This window comes from Myxocyprinus asiaticus, chromosome 22 (genome assembly GCF_019703515.2).
Source record: "Myxocyprinus asiaticus isolate MX2 ecotype Aquarium Trade chromosome 22, UBuf_Myxa_2, whole genome shotgun sequence".
Lineage (NCBI taxonomy): Eukaryota > Metazoa > Chordata > Actinopteri > Cypriniformes > Catostomidae > Myxocyprinus > Myxocyprinus asiaticus.
Genome location: NC_059365.1, coordinates 11,873,606 through 11,894,016, shown reverse-complemented (window position 1 = coordinate 11,894,016; position 20,411 = coordinate 11,873,606). Strand labels below are relative to the sequence as shown.

General features: G+C 38.1%; 1 protein-coding gene across 1 annotated transcript in view; it reads right to left on the bottom strand.

Moving 5' to 3' along the window:
• Nucleotides 1–20,411, bottom strand: part of wu:fb13g09 (ATP-binding cassette sub-family C member 5) — a 45,232-nt gene that overhangs the window by 18,044 nt on the left and 6,777 nt on the right. The window contains exons 4-18 of the mRNA XM_051650174.1: nt 17,495–17,642; nt 14,283–14,516; nt 13,133–13,306; nt 9,797–9,944; nt 8,080–8,228; nt 7,879–7,986; nt 6,712–7,062; nt 6,322–6,393; nt 4,467–4,591; nt 4,292–4,364; nt 3,912–4,115; nt 3,097–3,222; nt 2,704–2,815; nt 585–769; nt 148–294 (exon numbers count right to left, since the gene is read on the bottom strand). Coding sequence (XP_051506134.1) covers nt 148–294; nt 585–769; nt 2,704–2,815; nt 3,097–3,222; nt 3,912–4,115; nt 4,292–4,364; nt 4,467–4,591; nt 6,322–6,393; nt 6,712–7,062; nt 7,879–7,986; nt 8,080–8,228; nt 9,797–9,944; nt 13,133–13,306; nt 14,283–14,516; nt 17,495–17,642 — 2,356 coding nt within the window. The remainder of the gene's footprint in view (nt 1–147; nt 295–584; nt 770–2,703; nt 2,816–3,096; nt 3,223–3,911; nt 4,116–4,291; nt 4,365–4,466; nt 4,592–6,321; nt 6,394–6,711; nt 7,063–7,878; nt 7,987–8,079; nt 8,229–9,796; nt 9,945–13,132; nt 13,307–14,282; nt 14,517–17,494; nt 17,643–20,411) is intronic.

The window sequence follows — 20,411 nt, the reverse complement described above, 5'->3', positions numbered from 1 at the left end:
TGATGAATAGTACATGAGCAAAGAGGAAATGCATCTGCCTAAGGACCAAAGTGTTTAATGAAAAATTTAAGTTTGTGTAATGGAGACAGGAGGCCGAACCAGAGGAATCTTGTGTGCAATCCTTACTGACAATAAACTCTGGATTACCTTGACAAACACCAGCCCTCGTATGGTCTTCAGGAAGAGCGCCACCCCCATAGACAGAACGTACACCCTGGAGTAGTACTGTATGTGCGGATTCAGACGCATGCTGTCGCTCTCGATGGTCTCGTTCCCCTGTAACAGTGAAGAATTCTGTGGAGACAAAGGAACATCACCTTGGAAACATGATCCTTCCCGAGAGAATCCCAACAAGCCAGCTGAACTGTGCGCACGAGTCCCAGTCTCAATTATTTTACAGAATGTGAGTTAAGTGCGGCATCTGTTGCCATGATTCTCCCTCTGAGTAAATCATGTGGAGTCTGGCACTTCTAATTAGTTTTGGGATTGATGTTCATTTCGGCTAAGCATCAAAACTCGCAAGCTGGTGGTTTGTTGTATCAAGAAGCAAACCTTCAAAGCGGACTGCAGAGAAATTCGCTTACCCCGCTGCCCTGCCTGATCCAGTGACTGAGCCACCAATTGCTGAATGCGATACTGCCTGTGGTGAAGAGGAAGAGGAGGATGTTTACGATGAAGGCCAGAGGCCCTCCGGCGGCTTTGATGTAAGCAGCGTACACGGCCCAGGCCACGGCACCGGTCCCCTTTTCTTCAGCCTGCATGAGCTGATCTGTGAGGTGTACAACATCAAACAGAAAGAAACAAAAAAATGACTCATCTGCTGATGACAGCTCAGATAAGCACAGGCCATTATTCACAGATTTAAACAGTGGTTCTCAACTGGAGGGTTGCGACCCAAAAATGGATAACTGTAGGGTCTGCAGTCTGTAAGGACACAGACGATTGGGAAAACAATGCTAAATGCAAAAATAAAATGCAACTAACCATATAATCATGCATAGTTAGAATAGCAGAATAAATAGGATTTGAACTTATATATTTTGTCTGAGTTTGCCATCTAATTAAACTATACAGTAGTTTGGTGGAAATTAATCTGTCACTTCATAGACACATGTTGGCCAGCCTAAAAATTCAAATATGATCCGGGTCAGTTTGTGCCAACCACAATGCATTTTGTAAGGTGAATTATTGGCTATGAAATCATTGAAATTCAAAAGACGCAGAAATCAAATTGGTACATTTTCCTATTCAACCTGTGTCATGTTTACAATTTTGCATTTTGTTGGGCATATGCAGTTTATGGTAATTAGGTATGCACCGATGTATCGGCTGCAGATATTTATTGGCCAATTATTGACCAAATTAAAACCACGGGCATATCGGTTATAAGCATGAAAACGCTGATATGAAAAACCGATAGCTTATTTATCATTTAATAAATCACTTTGTGAAAACTCTGAATTCAAATGCACAATCCAGAAATTACAATAGCCACAATATGTTGAAGGGTTGGCACTCCTAAAAACATGTAATATTTAATTTTTATTCTGTCTCATTCTCAAGTTAAAGAAATAGTTCACCTAAAAATGAAAATTCTCTTATTATTCACTTACCCTGATGCCAGCCCAGATGTGTATGACTGTCTTTCTTCAGCAGAACACAAATGAAGATTTTTAGAAGATAGAGCTCTGTCAGATCCTTATAATGGATGTACACGGGTGTCAGCATTTTGACGGTCCAAAAGTCACATTTAGGCAGCATAAAAGTAATCCATGCGTCTCCAGTCGATCAATTAATGTCTTCTGAAGCGAATCAATAGGTTTATGTAAGAAACAAGATAATTAAAATGTTTTTAACTTTAAATCAGCACTTTCATCCAGGGCTCTGATGCAATCTGAAATGGCCGAACTCTCACGTGATGTTCGTTCTTATGTTGTAAATAAGCACCCCTTCGGAATTCTCGCGTGAACTCGCCAACACGCTTACGTCATGCTTCACGTCAGCTGCTGGCAGGAAGTGCTTTTTAAAACAACATTTTAATTATCAATTTTACACAAACCTATCGATTTGCTTCAGAAGACATTCATTGATCGACTGGAGTCGTGGGGATCAGGTAACCTGTTGTGCCACCCCAGAGTGTGTTGCCGCCCTAGGCGGCTGCCTATATTGCCTATGCCAGGATCTGCTTCTGAAGACAGACATACACATCTGGGATGGCATCAGGGTAAGTGAATGAGAGAATTTTCATTTTTTAGGTGAACTATTCCTTTAATGTAGAAAAACATACCATATATGAATGGGACAGTTGTGAAAGCACCACATTCCTATAGGCTACATGATGAGGGAAACCATCCAAAATGCTTTGAAACCAGCAGACTTTCACTTCTGAGATACTGGTATGATATTAATTAATGCTGCATGGTTGATGAAATTAAGATTGAAATTGCAATATGGCCTTGTGCAATTACAAAACCTTAAAAGGATGCATTTTAAACTGCAAAAACAGAAGTGCAAAAATGTTTTAGAAGTACAAAATATTTTTTTTCCATATCAATCATTATGTTATCATATTTAGTTGTTTTTTTTTATCTTTTTTATCTTATCTTGTATGTAGAACATTTTTGTTTTGGTAAAATCTTGGTCCTGAAGCAAAGTTCAGAAGCAAAGCACCAGTTGAGAACCACTGGATTAAACAACTCACACCTTCTTTCTTGCTCTCAACATGAGGCCTAACTGTGATGCTAACTTGAAGAGACCTCGGGCTGCTCTCCTCCTCTACCCTCTGCTTGTTTTTCAGGTTATTCCTTACCATGTTCTGTAAGAGGGATGGAGAGAAAAAAATGAGAGAACAAGACCTGGTAAAGAGCAATACGTGAATGATTATCAGGACACAGTAGCCAGAACAATGGGAGTTAAGTCATAAAGAAAGAGATCAGTGACGGGTCCCACACCTGTTATTCCCACAGATCAATACACTTAGAAATGACAAAAGCACAGCGTGACTTAACATTTGAAACCTCATGAATTTTGCAGTGGGTGATGTTCTGTGAGTGTTTGCCCCCAAAGGGTAAAGCTGCTGCGGGCAGCATTTCGCACCTCTTGCTGGACGCTGTTGAAAAGGGCGGTGTAATCTCGCTCTTTCTCCATCAGTTGGGTGTGAGTGCCATGTTCTGCTATCTGGCCATCCTTCATCAACACCACATCATCACACTCTGGCAAGTACTGTAGGACAAACACACACAGGATAGGTGTTACATTATTGTGTTACTCCTGATAACTGGGGTATTCTGGGTGGTTTCTAGGGTGTTCTGCGTTGTTGCTAGGTCGATGCACTCTGGCCTATGTCAAAAGGGCCCACCAAAGTCTCTCTAAATATGATATTCTGTTCTCTACTAGAAATGGCTCGAGTCCCTCCTTCAGTGCAAGTCTTTGGGATTTATTTTCAACCATTTTTCATCCACCAGGTGAAAATTGCAAGTCCGATCACTTAGAAATGTAACGGCACACAATTTTTTTCAGTGTGATCATTACAACAGCAATACAATACTTACAATACAAACCATATGATTCAAGGTTTATAGCACAAACAGTCCGGGATGAGTTGCTAAAGTAACGCACTTTACTTATACAAAAAAAGTAACTCAGGTATTATGGTTTAACTGCTAACGAATTACCATCCTTAACACCGTTCATAAATCCTTTCTCATTATCCTTTGATGCTGTGATTTCACAACCTAACCTCTCATTTTGTTTACATTTTAGAGTATGTACCATGTTCTATTCATATTCACGAACTCATATATTCTTCATGTAACTTGGAGAACATGTACAACATCATCTGCCCCAGCACGTGATCTGTGTTTGTGTTTTGCTCCCATGCGGCACATCTCATGCATTCACAAGAATCTTGCCTGCAGCTGGTGCGTAACAAAGATGACAGTTCTGCCCCTGGCAGCGGTGCGGATGGCGCTGTGGAATAGGTGGGAGCCTACGCGTGTGTCTACGGCACTGAGCGGGTCATCCAGCAGAAGGATGGGTCTCTCGCTGTAAAGTGCCCGTGCCAGACTCACTCGCTGCCTCTGGCCACCGCTGAGGTTAGCTCCCCTCTCCCCTATCTGCAAAAGATAATTCAGTTCCAGCCTATTCTATCAAATCTATTTTTCAAGGCTATTTACAATGGAAAAAGTAATACAGATATCACACAAGAGAGATTTTTTTGACCTTGTTGTTTATTGACCTTGTGTTTGATGAGGTCAGACATTATATTACAAGCATTATAATGTGTAGATACCTCAGTCATGTCGCCATATGGTAGCTCAGTAATATCAGGAACTAAACAGCATGCTTTCAAAACAGCATTGTACCTGGTGAGAAAACAAAACTAATTTCATTTCAAAGCAAAAAGGCCAAACTCATTTATTGAATTTCGTGCTGAACTTGTATTATCCTTGAATACAGCTCCATACTTTTCCTCAATGTATTCTTTTCCAAACAGGATGTTCTCTCGCAAGGAATCGTTGAGGATCCAGGCTTGTTGAGCGACATATGCAAAGCCTCCGTTTACCGCCACGGAGCCACCAAGGAGGGTCATCTAGAGAGAGGGCAGAGAATCAAACCTGAACATCTGGTGAATCAAACCTGAATTACCCTGGTGAAAAGACCATCTGGTTTATGCTGGTTAAAGGAATAGTGAAAATTCTGCCATTATCCACTCACCCTCATGTTGTTCCAAATCTGTATGCTGCTATTTTTTCAATTTTTTTGTTTCCTTGTTAATTACTATGCATACGTATGTACATATGCATGAATATACACTTACTGAGCACTATGGTCCTAATAAAGTGCCCGACGTGGTCTTCTTTTGATGTAGCCCATCCTCCACAAGGTTCGACGTGTTGTGCATTCTAAGATGCTATTCTGCTCACAATTGTACAGAGTGGTTATCTGAGTTACCGTAGCCTTTCTGTCAGCTCGGACCAGTCTGGCCATTCTCCACTGACCTCTCTCATCAACAAGGCGTTTTTGTCTACAGAACCGCCGTTCACTGGATGTTGTTTGTTTTTGGCACCATTCAGAGTAAACTCTAGAGACTGTTGTGCAGGAAAATCCCAGGAGATCAGCAGATACAGAAATACTCAAACCAGCCCATCTGGCACCAACAATCATGCCACAGTCGAAATCAATGAGATCACATTTTTCCCCATTCTGATGGTTAATGTGAACATTAACTGAAGCTCCTGACCCATATCTGCGTGATTTTATGCATCGCAGTGCTGCCACACAACTGGCTGATTAGATAATCACATGAATAAGCAGGTGTACAGGTGTTCCTAATAAAGTTTTCAGAGTGTATGCATGCATGGAAAAGAGAAGCGTGTACATCATCTAAAATTATTTTATTTATCGTTTTTCTAAATACAGTTTATTTCTTTTCATTACAAATTCTATTAACAGTCACAATAACTATAAGCACTATAACTGAAATGGAAGACAGATCCTAATCTGTCTTATCTTATGTAAATTCATATTCAATTTATTTCAGAAAATTTTCAAAATCCTGAAACACTGTTTAGATCTAGGTGTAATTTTAGTTTTGAATCAGATAAATAAAATACGCTCTTCACTCTCGCTGTTGCTCGCATGGCAGTGATTATAGCTCTGGCTTCGTGCCATAGGTTGCCGACCCCTGATGTACATGCTTCTCTTTTCCATACAATGACAGTTCACAAGTGACCATGGTGCAAAAGCACAAAAAGTACCATAAAAAGTTTGAATTTGCAGAAATGCAAATGAGATAAGAGCTACGGTGGACAAGAAGATTATCAGTGAATAATGGCTTAAATTTCAGTCTGTTTCTCATGTAAACTATCATATGACTTAAGAAGGCTTGGAATATGGCTCACAAGACATATGGACTACTTGATCTTAATGATTTTTTTTTTTTTTTTGGTGCTTTTATGGTGGGGTTTTTTTGTCCTTTATCCTTTCAGCAGCCATGGTCACTCTGAACTGTTCTTAAATGGAAAAGAGAAGCCTGTACATTCTTTAACACTTCTCTTTTTGTTTTCAGTGGAAAGAAATATAACAGCTTACAGGTTTGGAACAACATGAGTAAAAAAAACAATTTTTGAATTGTCATTTTTGAACAATTCCTGAACTATTCTTATTGCCGATTATAAAAACCATGCTGATTTAACAGGCACTGATGCTGATCATGCAATAATTCAAAGCGCAATGCCAAACAGTTATTTATACAAACACATTCAAACAGAGCATTATCGATTGTTGAAGTTGACTTTTAATATGTGCGTATTTCCTCACCTGTCCCAGCAGAGCAGAAAGCAGAGAACTTTTTCCACTTCCAACTCCACCACAAACACCAACCAGTGAGCCCTGGGTGCACACAGCAGAAAACAGGCAATTAAATTGTCATAGAGAGATTTAATGGAAGTAGAATGAGTCTAATTGATGTTATGAAAAGCTTGGTAAATAAGAGATATTTTATGTGTTTTCCTGCAGGCAACACTTAATGCTTAATGCCCACGGAAACAGCCTTTTTGTCTGAATAGAATGAGGTATTATTGACAGCTCAGTCTCGATAACTTTGAGCCACCTAACCTTACACACGTGACTGTGCTATGTACTGTATGGAAAACAGCACATGGAATGGTAAAAATTTTCTGATGATTTATCACATTAAAGATGGAATACCTTCCGTATGCACAGGTCAATGCGGTGCAGGGTTTTGTGGAGGGGAGGTCGAATACTCTGGGTGGAGGAGATGGTGCTCTGAGGGCTCTCCTGCTCCATGTGCGTGAGGAGATGTTCTGCATTGGGTTCCTCACTCTTCACTTTGCTCTCCTCAGTGATGATATACAAGCTCAGTTTCTCCCTCCTCAAAACTCTCTTCATACCGCCTCTTTTCTGCTGGGGTCGTCTCTTCTTCCCCTGTGAGCTACAGGTCTTCTCCCAGGCCAGTGTGGCATCTCTGAACTCAATCACGTTATCAGGATATTCAGTTTTGATGGAGATCAGCTCTCTGTCCTCCATCATGAAGAGCTTCTGTGGGTGAAAGTGGAAGCATTGACCATAGGAACACTGGGTTTATTTGGCAAATGGCACTTTAAAGGGACAGTACACCTAAAAATGAAAATTCTGTCATCATTTAGTCCACACCCGTATGAAACACAAAATAAGATATTTTGAAGAATGTCCAGTGTGTCCTTTTCCATTCAATGAAAATAAATGGGGACTGGGAATGTCAAGCTCCAAAATGATGAAAAAAGCACCATAAAAGTAACCATATGACTCATGCGATGTGTCCAAAGTCTTCTGAAGCCATATGAAAGCTTTGAGCGAGGAAAAGACTGAAATTGTAGTCATTGTTCACCTAAAATCTTCATCTTCACTGTAGCTCTCAAATCTCATTCAATTTAAATATGGCACGTCAAAATGCGTCGAGACGCCAGGTTTGATGTCAATGGTCCGTTTGAGATCATGATGCCAAACAAGGCACGACACATCTTAATGCAGCATTTGAACTGAACACAAGCACAAATGAAATTTGAGAAATAAAGCAGAGGGCAAGATTGTCAGTGAAAAAAATATTGCATGACTTCAGGAGACTTGGAATATAGTGCAAAAAGTAGTTTGTACCAATTTTAATGATATTTTTGTGGTACTTTTTTATTTTTGGAGCTTGACAGCTAGACCTCGTCATTCTGCAATATATCTTCCAGTGCGTTCCATGGACTAAAGACAGTTATCAAGGTGTAAAACAACATGAGGGTGAGTAAATGATGACAGTTTAATTTTTGGATGAATTATTCCTGAAAAATCATTTGCTGTGGATGCAAATGTAAAATGTTTGTTGTTGACCTGGAATCTTTTGACAGCAACGACACCTTCTGATAAAGCACGCACCGCCAGGGGCGTGACCTTTAGGGAAAAGGTCATGGAGTTAAAAACAGCAACAACCGTGAAGGCCTGCAAGTTGCGACAGAAAGAAAAAGGGTATCAGAGAGATCACATTGTTTATGAGCCTCAGGCAGTGTGTGAAGAGTGAACATATAGCTTTACCTGTGCTGCAGTGAAATCATAACCCAACGCCATGTGGAGAGTAAACGTGCACACACTAGCAATCACCACCACGACTGGAGCCACACCCACTGTGAGGCTCTGAACACAGCCAGCCCACTCCAGTATCTTCCTCTCTTCTGATCGAACATCTGGAGACACAAACAGAGTAGGTGATGGAGAGTATAGAGAACATTTAGTCAACTTTATAATGGCTATGTTCAAACAGTCAGTGTTTGGGATTGATAACCGTATTTACTAACAGTTGTGACTATCAGATTGTTTTGTACTGTACATACAAGAGCAGACAGGAGAGGATCAGAGAACAGGTCACCAAAGTCAAACCACCTTCTCTAACTCGCAAAAAAATTCCTGTGATCAAAATGACAGATGACAGACTTTGTGTTGCATTTTTAAGGATATAAAGCTTATATGTGTACTTTAGCACTCCAAACAGGACTGACATCCTTAATCTGCTGCGGTGTGAATACAGCAATACTGTGTTTATATCCTACAGTGTAGTTCCTTAATTACAGGGGCCAAACTGTGTTCAATCCAGCAACAAAACTAAGAACTATAACTGTAACAGAAGACAGATTGTAATCATAAATGGGATGTTGTGGTAGATGGGACTGGTGAGGTGTTGGCTGGTGTCCAATGCCCCATTTTGCCCTCCGTCTTCACACTAATATTTGTGTCCCGACTGCCCGCAATCTGGCAAATTCATTCACTGTTGCTCTATGGCTCATGGCCAAAGTGTTTTGCTACTGGTCCAAACAAACAGAACCACTAGACATAATATCAAAAACATTATTGAATCTCCAGTTATTCAGATATAAAGCATGTTAATCTATGCAAATGGCGATGTTTTATTCATAAGTGCATGCAAAAAGTTGTAAATAGAAGTCAGAAGGCCATGCAACCATGCAAAATGAAAATTATGTCATCTTTTACTCTCCCACATGTTGTTCCAAACCAATATGACTTTTTTCTGTGGAACACAAAATGAGATGTTTCAGTCTCAGTCACCATTTACTTTCATTGCATCTTTTTTCCATACAATGTAAGTGAATGGTGACTGAGACTAACATTCTAACTAACTTCTGTTTTTGTGTTCTTAGGCTGAAAGAAAGTCATACAGGTTTAGAACAACATGATGGTGAGTAAATGATGACAGAATGTTCATTTTTGGGTGAACTATACCTTTAAACACCTCATGAAATCACAATTGGAGTTTTGGGGAGTTTTTCCATTTCCATTAGTGCCATGTCGCATTTTAAATTTACAGTTTTTTCTCTTCCAGGAAAACAGACCAAAAATAGTATATGACAGCAAAAGCCTATTGACTATTTTATAAAAAGGTAAAAACCTTTCGTTTTATCAACACAGTAAAATAAAAACTGTGCTTGTCAAGTGATTTCATGAGGTTGATAATGGATTACTGAACAATAAATTAGTTACATCTCACTTTAAAGATGTATCAGAGAGAGTTATATACTTCGTAAATTAATCTTTAACATCAGTGGCTCTCAGGACATTCAGATGATGGAGGACCAAGGAGGGAGTGAGGCAAAGCCAGTGAGCTTATGAAACTAGAGATCCACAGAGTTGATCTCTTGATTTCCAGGGAGCCTGAGAGATCTAAGCTCAGGCGAACAGGAAGTGATGGTGGCTGACTCAGTGCTACTGTTTGTGTGGGCGTAGTCGAGTGGCAACTCACTTTGGATATTGTTGGCAAATGGTGTCTCCCAGCAGTACATCTTAATGAACTTAATACAGCCCAGGATCTCATTCATCAGCCGGACGCGCCGGTCCGTAACCACCACACACTTCTTACGGAAATATGCTGTTAGGCGGGAGGCCAGCATCTGTGGGAAATAATTAAAATGTGAAGAAGGACCTGTACAGCCTGAGATGAGTCACACTACAGAGTGTGCAGACTCAAAAGGGAATTCCTCTGAGCTAAAACATTAGTGTATGGTACATAAATGACTGAATGTACTCAATGAATGTACAAAAATGTGTATATGACACTTTGGCTATATTAACATCGCAAGGTGCCCAATTCTGATTTTCTGCTCAAATCCAAAGTGTGTTTGAGGTTGTTCACATAATATTTAAAATATGACCCATTTTAATTATCACCTTTTTGATTTAATTATCTTCATGCATTATTATTATTATTATTATTGATATCATAAGGTTGTTATATTTTCTTATGATATGAAATTGGAAGAACTTTGGATTCCCAATCTTAAATAAATATTCTGGGTTTAATACAAGTTAAGCTCAATCGACAGCATTTGTGGTATTATGTTGATTACCACAAAAATGTATTTCAATAAAAATTTATTTATTTATTTATTTTTTTTAATCGATGTTGCAGTGAGGCACTTACAATGGAAGTGAATGGGGTTAATTTTTGGAGGGTTTAAAGGCAGACATGTGAAGCTTCTCATTTTATAAAAAATATTTAATTCTTCTGTTAAAACTTGTGTCATAAAAGAGTAGCTTATGGATTTTTGGGTTTACGGCGTTATGACATCATGGCAACAAATTTGTAAAACTGGATATAACTACACAGAAAGGCTTAGTAAGCGATTTTATCACACTAAAATAATATTAACACACATACTGTTTACATATTTTGGCTATACTTTTGAAACATTGAGAATTTAAATGTTTACGGTTTGGCCCAATTCACTTCCATTGTAAGTGCCTCACTTTTGTTTTTTGTTATGAAAAAGTGGGACAAGTTGAAATAATTTTTTTTGGTAATCACCATTATGCCACAAATGCTTTCATTTGAGCTTAACTTGTATTGAACCTAGAACATTCCTTTAAATCTATGCATTAGCATTAACATTTCAACTTATTTTGTTTCTGTTTAAAGCACGTCACAACATTTAAGACCATTTTACATGAATAAATATTTTCAGTGTTTTCTTAGTAATAGCATATGGTGAAATTCATAGTTTTTTGGTAACACTTTACAATAAGGTCCCATTTGTTAACAACTTTAGTTAACATGAAATGAACAACACTTTTACAGCATTTACAGTTGAAGTTTACATTCACCTTAGTCAAATACATTTAAACTCAGTTTTTCACAATTCCTGACATTTAATCATAGAAAACATTCCCTGTCTTAGGTCAGTTAGGATCACTACTTTATTTTAAGAATGTGAAATGTCAGAATAATAGTAGAGAGAATGATTTATTTCAGCTTTTATTTCTTTCATCATATTCCCAGTGGGTCAGAAATTTACATACACTTTGTTAGTATTTGATAGCATTGCCTTTAAATTGTTTAACTTGGGTCAAACGTTTTGGGTAGCCTTCCACAAGCTTCTCACAATAATTGGCCCATTCCTCCAGACAGAACTGGTGTAACTGAGTCAGGTTTGTAAGCCTCATAGCTCGCACACACTATTTCAGTTCTGCCCACAATTTTCTATTGGATTGAGGTCAGGGCTTTGATATGGCCACTCCAATACCTTGACTTTGTTGTCCTTAAGCCATTTTGCCACAACTTTGGAGGTATGCTTGGGGTCATTGTCCATTTGGAAGACCCATTTGCGACCAAGCTTTAACTTCCTGGCTGATGTCTTGAGATGTTGCTTCAGTATATCCACATAATTTTCCTTCCTCATGATGCCATCTATTTTGTGAAGTGCACCAGTCCCTCCTGCAGCAAAGCACCCCCACAACATGATGCTGCCACCACCATGCTTCATAGTTGGGATGGTGTTTTTCGGCTTGCAAGCCTCACCCTTTTTCCTCCAAACATAACAATGGTCATTATGGCCAAAAAGTTCAATTTTTGTTTCAACAGACCAGAGAAAATGTATCCAAAATGTAAAATCTTTGTCCCCATGTGCACTTGCAAACTGTAGTCTGGCTTTTTTATGGCGGTTTTTGAGCATTGGCTTCTTCCTTGTTGAGCAGCCTTTCAGGTTATGTTGATATAGGACTCGTTTTACTGTGGATATAGATACTTGTCTACTGGTTTCCTCCAGCATCTTCACAAGGTCCTTTGCTGTTGTTCTGGGATTGATTTGCACTTTTCGCACCAAATTACGTTCATCTCTAGCAGACAGAATGCATCTCCTTCCTGAGAAGTGTGATGGCTGCATGGTCCCATGGTATTTATTCTTGCGTACTATTGTTTGTACAGATGAACGTGGTACCATCAAGCATTTGGAAATTGCTCCCAAGGATGAACCAGATTTGTGGAGGTCCACAATTTTTTTTTCTGAGGTCTTGGCTGATTTCTTTTGATTTTCCCATGATATCAAGCAAAGAGGCACTGAGTTTGAAGGTAGGCCTTAAAATACATCCACAGGTACACCTCCAATTGACTCCAATTAAACATTTAGCCTATCAGAAGCTAATTGGCTAATTGCCTAAAGGCTTGACATCATTTTCTGGAATTTTCCAAGCTGCTTAAAGGCACAGTTAACTTAGTGAATGTAAACTTCTGACCTACTGGAATTGTGATATAGTCAATTAAAAGTTAAACAATCTGTCTGTAAACAATTGTTGGAAAACTTACCCGTGTCATGCACAAAGTAGATGTGCTAAACGATTTGCCAAAACTATAGTTTGCTAATATGAAATCTGTGGAGCGGTTAAAAAATGAGTTTTAATGACTTTATCCTAAGTGTATGTAAATTTCTGACTTCAACTGTATTAATCTTGGTTAATGTTCATTTCAACATATAGTAATACATTTTTTAAATCAAAAGTTGTATATGTTAACATTATTTAATGCACTATGAACTAACATAAGATAACAATGAACAATTGTATTTTTTTGTATTATCTAACATTAACAAAGATTAATCAATGCTGTAAAAATATACATTTATTTCCACAAATGAAGGGAGGTGATATTAAATTTGAAAATTTCTAATTCAATGTGATTTCTGCTGTTCACACTATTATCCCCCCCCCAAAAAAACAGATATGTGTAACATGTAAATGTAAATTGGGCCACACTCAATGACTGTAAACATTCAGTTCATTACAGTATAATTAGGTGTGCTTATCTTACCATAGTGGCATAGAAGATTACAAAGATGGCTGATCCCAGGAGTGCAGTTGGTCCTATGAAATATGTGGTGTATGACATGCCCAGAATTCCAACAAGCGGCCCACCAGCCAGCAGACAGCCCACTGAGACCGCCTCATACAGACGCTGCCCATCACTGGAGCAAATGTTCACCAGCTGAAAGGACAATAGGATGAGTCATCAAAATAAAGCATGACCTGGTTCATAGCTTGCATTGCAAGTGAGGCAGTGCATTAGTACCATGTTATAAAGCTCTCAGACCTCACAAACACAATCGCAATTCGGTTGTCACAGGGCAAAATTATGTAGGCTAAAACTATGTAAAGGAACTGAACTTTCTCAAATGTCACATTTCCTTCAAGTCAACATGAAACAGCATATGCAAACAATTTTACTTCCAGATTGTGACATATTTTCAAGTGAAAAGGGATATTCAAAGAGAAAAAAATTTAGTGCAGGACTTGATTTTGAGTTGATGGGATAATGAAAACTGGATGTTCCACACAAGAATGGAGCCAGGCCTGAACGCAAGTTTGTAGTTGATTGTGGAGGACTACTTTATTATGAAACACCACTTTTGAGGAGGCTCTTTGATTGGAGACTGACAGTCAAGTATATCTTCAAAAGCATCTCAACATACCCAAATGGTAAGGCTTCTTTTTCAAATCTAATGTTATATTCATTATTAATTTTGTTGTAACCTTTGTTACATTAACCCGAAATAAATTACTGCATTAACAATTGGGATAATTTTAGAATGGCTGCATTATATTACGCTACAACAGCCTAAATAGATATCTGGCTATTGGTTAACATAACTAAAAAAAAAGCCAAGGTTACGTCAGCCAAAAAGGAATGTCAAGGTGGAGGAAGTTTGATAAAAATAAATAAATAAATAAATATTCAGAATTCCATGCACTGATGAATCATACACAATAAGACCAGAAACATATACGTATTATGAAAGTAAAAAGGCCATCTTTGATTTCATGTTGGCTTATTTTAATTGTGGTAAGTAAAGCATGACCAGAAGAGCTCTCTCATTATTTAAATTCTAAGTGGAGAATCTTTTTCAAACTTAAAATGTAGTGTTAGTAGTAAATAGTTTATAAAAATATTAAAAACAGTTCACCTCTCCTGTGCTGATGTCTCTAGTACTGCGGAGTCGCAGGATTTTCTGGAAGGCAATTGTGAGCGCGGCTCCCCTGAGGCGTGCAGCAGTGCGATAGCTGACAGCCCACATGAAAGCCAGAGACCATGAGCGCGTGAGCTCCATGAGGAAGATCCCCCCGACCAGAGCCAAGCCGTACAGCAGCTTTACCTCTGAGCACTGAGAATACTCCAGCAGCGCTCTGATCAGCAGAGCCTGAGAACAACATGCCACAAACAAGGATTGTTTTCTCAGGGAAGAGAGTGGTGTACCACATATTTTTTTAACAATTTTTTTATTTTATTTGAACCGAATCAAAAATACATGAGGAGGGAGACTGTCTGGTACCAGAACATCCACTGTTTCTGGGGTCAGGGGATCAACTGCAGCTCAAAGGAAAATACAAGAAAACCTCTACTTCTATTTATCTAACTCTGGACTCTTTTCACATGTCTGGGTTTGGAATGCAGATGTAAAATGATAGTAGGTGAAATACACATTTGCTCCAACAACAAAATAAAAAATCTATGATTACATGATCACAGCTTTCCAAAAGAAGAAAAAAATAGAGAGCGCTGGATTACAGCAGTTAGAAGAGGCCAAATTTTTGGTCACTTCCTCAGCAGCTGTATTAGAAACCTCATCGCAGCTGTGGTAACACATTTTTTAAAAACGAATTCCAGTTTATATACTACAAAGTATAATGTTATTATTTACACTATATAATTAAACAATTGCAAATATAATTTTTTTTGCTTGATTTACGCTGCTAAATAAGGCGGAAACACGTCATCACAGTCTGTGAAAAGGGTCCATAGTCAAGAACTCATTAAAGGGATAATTTACCCCAAAATAAAAATGATCTCATTTACTCACTTTTATGTTGACCGTGTGCTAAGTCTTCTGAAGTCATAGGACAGTTTTGGGTGAGAAAGTTTATGCTGTTAAGGCTTCAGAAGGCAGTGAATATAGCGATGGACCACATTTATGATACTTTTATGATGCCTTTTCACCCTTTTTAAAGCTGAAAAGCTCCAGTCCTCATTTATTGTATTAAATGCATGGAAAAATGCATTTTGTTTTTCATGAAAGATAAGAAGTCATAGGGGTTTGGAACTACATGAATGCGAGTAAACAAATACAAGGCAGAAACTATTATAATTAGTTGTTTCTCCCACTTAAAGGGACAGTGTTGGTCAGAAATAGATCAGTATTTAAGTACTTTTTTATATATAAATTCTCCCTGCCAGGTGGCCGTGAAATGCACGAAGAATGCGAGTCAGCAAAAACAAAAGATTTAAAGTAAAAAAGGATTTAACTATTGATCGGTTTCTCACCCACACTTATCATATCGTTTCTGAAGATATAGATTTAACCGCTGGAGTCGTATGGATTACTTTTATGCTGCCTTTATGTACTTTTTAGAGCTTCAAAGTTCTGCTCACCATTCACTGCATTGTATGGACCTTTGTTTGTGTTCAGCAGAAGAAAGAAAGTCATACACTTCTGGGAAGGAATGAGGGTGAGTAAATAATGAGAGAATTTTCATTTTTGGGTGAACTATCCCTTTAAGACATTTCTGCATTTGCCTTCACAGTGTTTGTGAGATAAAAGTTACTTTCAAAGACCCATGCCCACTTTTCAAATCATTCTTATGCCTTTGGTCAAATATGCGTGCCAACTATAACATGAGCGTTGCCTTAAACAAAGCCTCAGGCATGCGAGATAAGAAAATTATATGTTTAATTTATAGTAATCCTTGATACACCTTTTATCCAATACTTGGAGTTTTAATGACGCCTGTATTCAAATAATCTTTTTAAATCCCAGTTTAATCACACCAAATTGTTAAATAACAAATGAAAGATGACTAACAATATAAGCCACTAACAAACATTCTAACGTCTTATAATACATGAGTGGGTCATTTAAAAATACCTTTTGCATTTTAAATTTGTGAATAAAACATCCAAGAACATGTTTCTGGCCTTCATGGAAAACTAGGTATTACAGCTCATTTTCGAGGGATAGTTTACACAAAAACAAAAAATCCTGACATCATTTTCTCACCTTCATGTTTTCTTTATGGAACACAAAAGAAGATGTTAGGCAGAATGTCTCAGTCATCTCCTTTTGGGTTACACATAAGAAATAAAGTCATATGTGTTTGGAACAACATTGAGTGTGAGTAATGACGACAACATTTTCATATCTGGGTGAACTATCCGTTTAAGCATGAGTAACGAGGAATTAATATGCTTAATTTGGAACATTTATTGCAAGTAAATGTGCCTGCTGCAGAGACAATGACTGACCCAAGTGATACAATACAAATCAATGGGGGAAAATAAGTGTGCTATTTTGTAACATGTAATCCCTGATAATGCTATTAAGTGAGTGCTGACAGGGGCACGTGCAGCCTTGTGTGGGCAAATAAAATTAACAGCCACTCTTCCCAACAGCAACTCCCAGATACACCAAAATAAATCCTTTCATTGTGAAACTAATAAGATTAAAAAAAAAAAAAAAAAAAAAAAAAAAAATTTTTGGGTGGATTTTTTAAACCTAACTACAAATCACTTTTTATTGAATACAGATCTAAGCTAATTTGGCAACAGAAACAAAGCAGCAGGCAATAACTTGAATAACATGCCCCTTGGGCCATAGAGAATCCAGGCACACTTCATAATCTGGTGGATTAATACCAGCAGTAGGTAAGGAAATGGATAAAAAAAACCTTTGGTTTCCATTACAAATTCAGCATGAGCTGCAAATACTGTATAATTTCTGTATTGATCTCTTAGATATTTAATTGTTCATAAATGAGTGTTAGTAAGCAGAAAAATGCTGAACCATCACAGTGTTTATGTATGATTTTTCATCAAAAATCTGTACAGCATTTTTACATTTATTAGGATTAAAGCACATTTAACACAGCTGGGCATGAGCATACTGTAATTGTGACAGAAGACACAAGTTGTGCTTTCACACTGACAGCATATCTGCTGTGTAGCAGAGCTGTGGCTCCATACAGATAATATGATTTCTGGTATTGATAATGCCTTTAAATTATACAAATTTATGACTAGAAGTTAGGGTTTGGACAAGGAAAGCAGGTCAAAGGTCAGCATCAAAGGTCAACTCCATCCCAAGTCAGTTATTTGAGAATAAAAATGAAACCAACTGAAACTCACGGGTCCAACAAATCCCGCCACCATAGTGATGAGCAGGGAGAAGATCGCCACCAGCATTCGGGTCTGACAGAACCTCCAAAACACCCGAGATAAAGACGCCCCGTCCTTCCCCCGTCTCTTCAGCTCCTCGTGCCACAACCACTCCAGTCTGAATAGAGGACATTGTGTATAAAACAACATGGCATATATATATATATATATATATATATATATATATATATATATATATATATATATAAATGTTCAGTTTAGCAGAAATAGTACATTTTACATTTACCAAAGAAAATGAGAGTGGTGCTTGCAGGTGGTTGCCAGGGCATTGCTACAGTATGCAGCTACTAAGGTGTTTTGAACGTTGTTTTAGGCAAGTCGACACAACATTCTTACTGGCACAACTCAAAAGATCCTATCACTAATGGCACTTTTCCACTGCACGTTACAGTTCGACTCGACTCGACTCTGCTTGCTTTATTTTTCTGAGCTTGCTTTTCCACTACAGTTTAGTGCTGCCTCAACGTGGGTGGGATTATAGGCTGATCGTCATAGTTGCGCTGCTTCTACTGCCGTGACATCATCTTGAACGTGACACAAACATTACTGACCATAAACAATAACATGACCGCTAGCTGTTAGCTACTAGCTCAATGTGCTGTATAAAGCAGTTGTTGCATGGTGATTTTACACAAGTGTAACAGTTATATTGGCCTGGTTGTTTTAGAAGCAAGATTTCCAGTAGTTGGTCAACTAAATAAAGTGAAGCTTTCAAGCAGAATATAGAGTTAACGTAACAAAACGTACCATCCTCCATCGTGGACTCCAACAATGCCGTGGCCGAGTCCAGGGCACTCTCCCTCCCATTGCTCGCCGGTCTATTGCCATAGATACCATCCATTTGGTCGAACCACTTCCACTTTCTGTGTTTGAACCACTCTGGCTGTTGTGGTCTTTGATGGTTCTGTAGTCACTTTTAAGTTTTTTAACTTTTCCCTACACTGTTGGCATGTCCGGTGGTAGCCGTGTGCGGCCAACAGCTGAGACACTTCCTGAAAGACTTTTTCGTTTATTTTTTGACCATGGCGTGGTTTTGTGCACAGCCATTTCTTTTTACAATATGAAAGTCGCGTGAACAAACGATATTGCTGTTGCTGTTGCTAACTTAAAAACTAGCGGGTTGATATCCAGTGTCACAAATCCAGTGACGCTGGTAGTAACGATTCTCTCTGACCAATCAGTGATCTGCAGGGTTTTGACGTCACATTTAGTATTGGCTCGGCTCGCTTGGAACCTCGACCGAAGTGGTACTAAAAAAAGTACCAGGTACCAGGTACTATCCACAGTGGAAAACCCCCAAAAAGCAAACAGAGTCGAGTCGAGTCGAGCTGTACCATGCAGTGGAAAAGCCCCAAGTCTCAATTATCTTCTGGTCTCTAGATATGGCTCAGGTCCCTAATTCAATGTAAGTCAAAAGGAGTTTTTGCCCACTTTATCGTCTGCCAGGCGAAAATCGTAAATCTGATCTCTTTGAAAATTAATAGCACACCTCTCCTAAACAAGTAGTACTATTTAAGGTATTATTCAGTTTTTCCATTGCAGAAACTGTGCGGAATGAGTTTAACCACTTTTTGAAACAGTCAAGGAAAAACATGTACAGTACAAAAACATCAGTCTTGTAAAACATCTACTGTAAATGCTTTACCTTCAGAATGAATCATCAATCTAAAGAGCCAAGGCTTTGGTGTGTGTGCATGGTCGATGACTGGTCAAAAAGGAAAGAGAAACCACACAAAAAACGAGAACCTTAAAGATTGATTTTTTATTTCCTTGGTTCTGTAGTTACACGCTGTTTGATGGACAGGCAGCTTACTGTATGTGTATGCCAGTGTGCATGCTTTATATGGGTGTGTGCTTCGCTGATTCGAGGATTCGCACCTGAGCGGTCAAATACACTTAAATTTCTGCCAAAATGCCTGTCTTGGCAAGGTATTAATGTAATCACAGTCAGTTATGTCTAAAGTGAACGTGAACAGTGGGACAAAAAAAAAAAAAAGAATTGTGAAAAAAAAAACTGATTTGTATTAAAATATCAGAATTGTATAAATGTCTAAATACTGCCCAAAAGATCTGCCACTGTCAATAAAAAAGAAAACGAGAAACTATTTACTGATCTTGGCTAGATTAATTTATTGGCTTGGAAAACGATTCATGTATTATACCCTAATTATAGAGTGAAGACCAGTAATATAAGTAGTTTTATGTCACATTTCATTACAATTCATTCTGAATTTAATTGAATACTTGATACTGCTGTGAAAAACTTCAAGCACTGTTTTCTTCATTTGTATTTCTTTGTTCTATTCTCTTAATTGTTTTCTATTGCTTGTAGTTTGTTTCTTCGTTCTCATTTTATTACTGACTGTTTACTTGTCTTTAAAAATTACTCGAGAACTTGAAACAACATTTACTTAATTAAAAAAATGAGTGAAAATGGTTTAGAGAATCGTTCAATTTCACTGGTATTGGTATCGGCTAATTCAATTTAAGTATTGTGGGAACATTGCTTATAATGTAGGACTATTTAATTGTGCATGGTAGATCTTACTATAATAACATGATAAAAAGTAGATCTTATTCCATAGAAGTGTGAGCACCCCTGCTCGATATTTTTTATTACTTATCATTCATGCAGCAATGCTTATTAATATGAAAACTATGAATAAGTATTGTTGCATGAATAATAAGTAAATACATCAATTCTCCACACCTAGCCTATAGTAAACTATAAACAAATAGTGATGCAACTATAAGGTCTAATTAACCTATGTCATTCCCCCACAGAACAGAGAGAGAAACACACAGTGTAGAATGTCAAAACCCTGGTAACAGCCCTGTGTGGCCTGACTTCAGAGACATTTCAGTT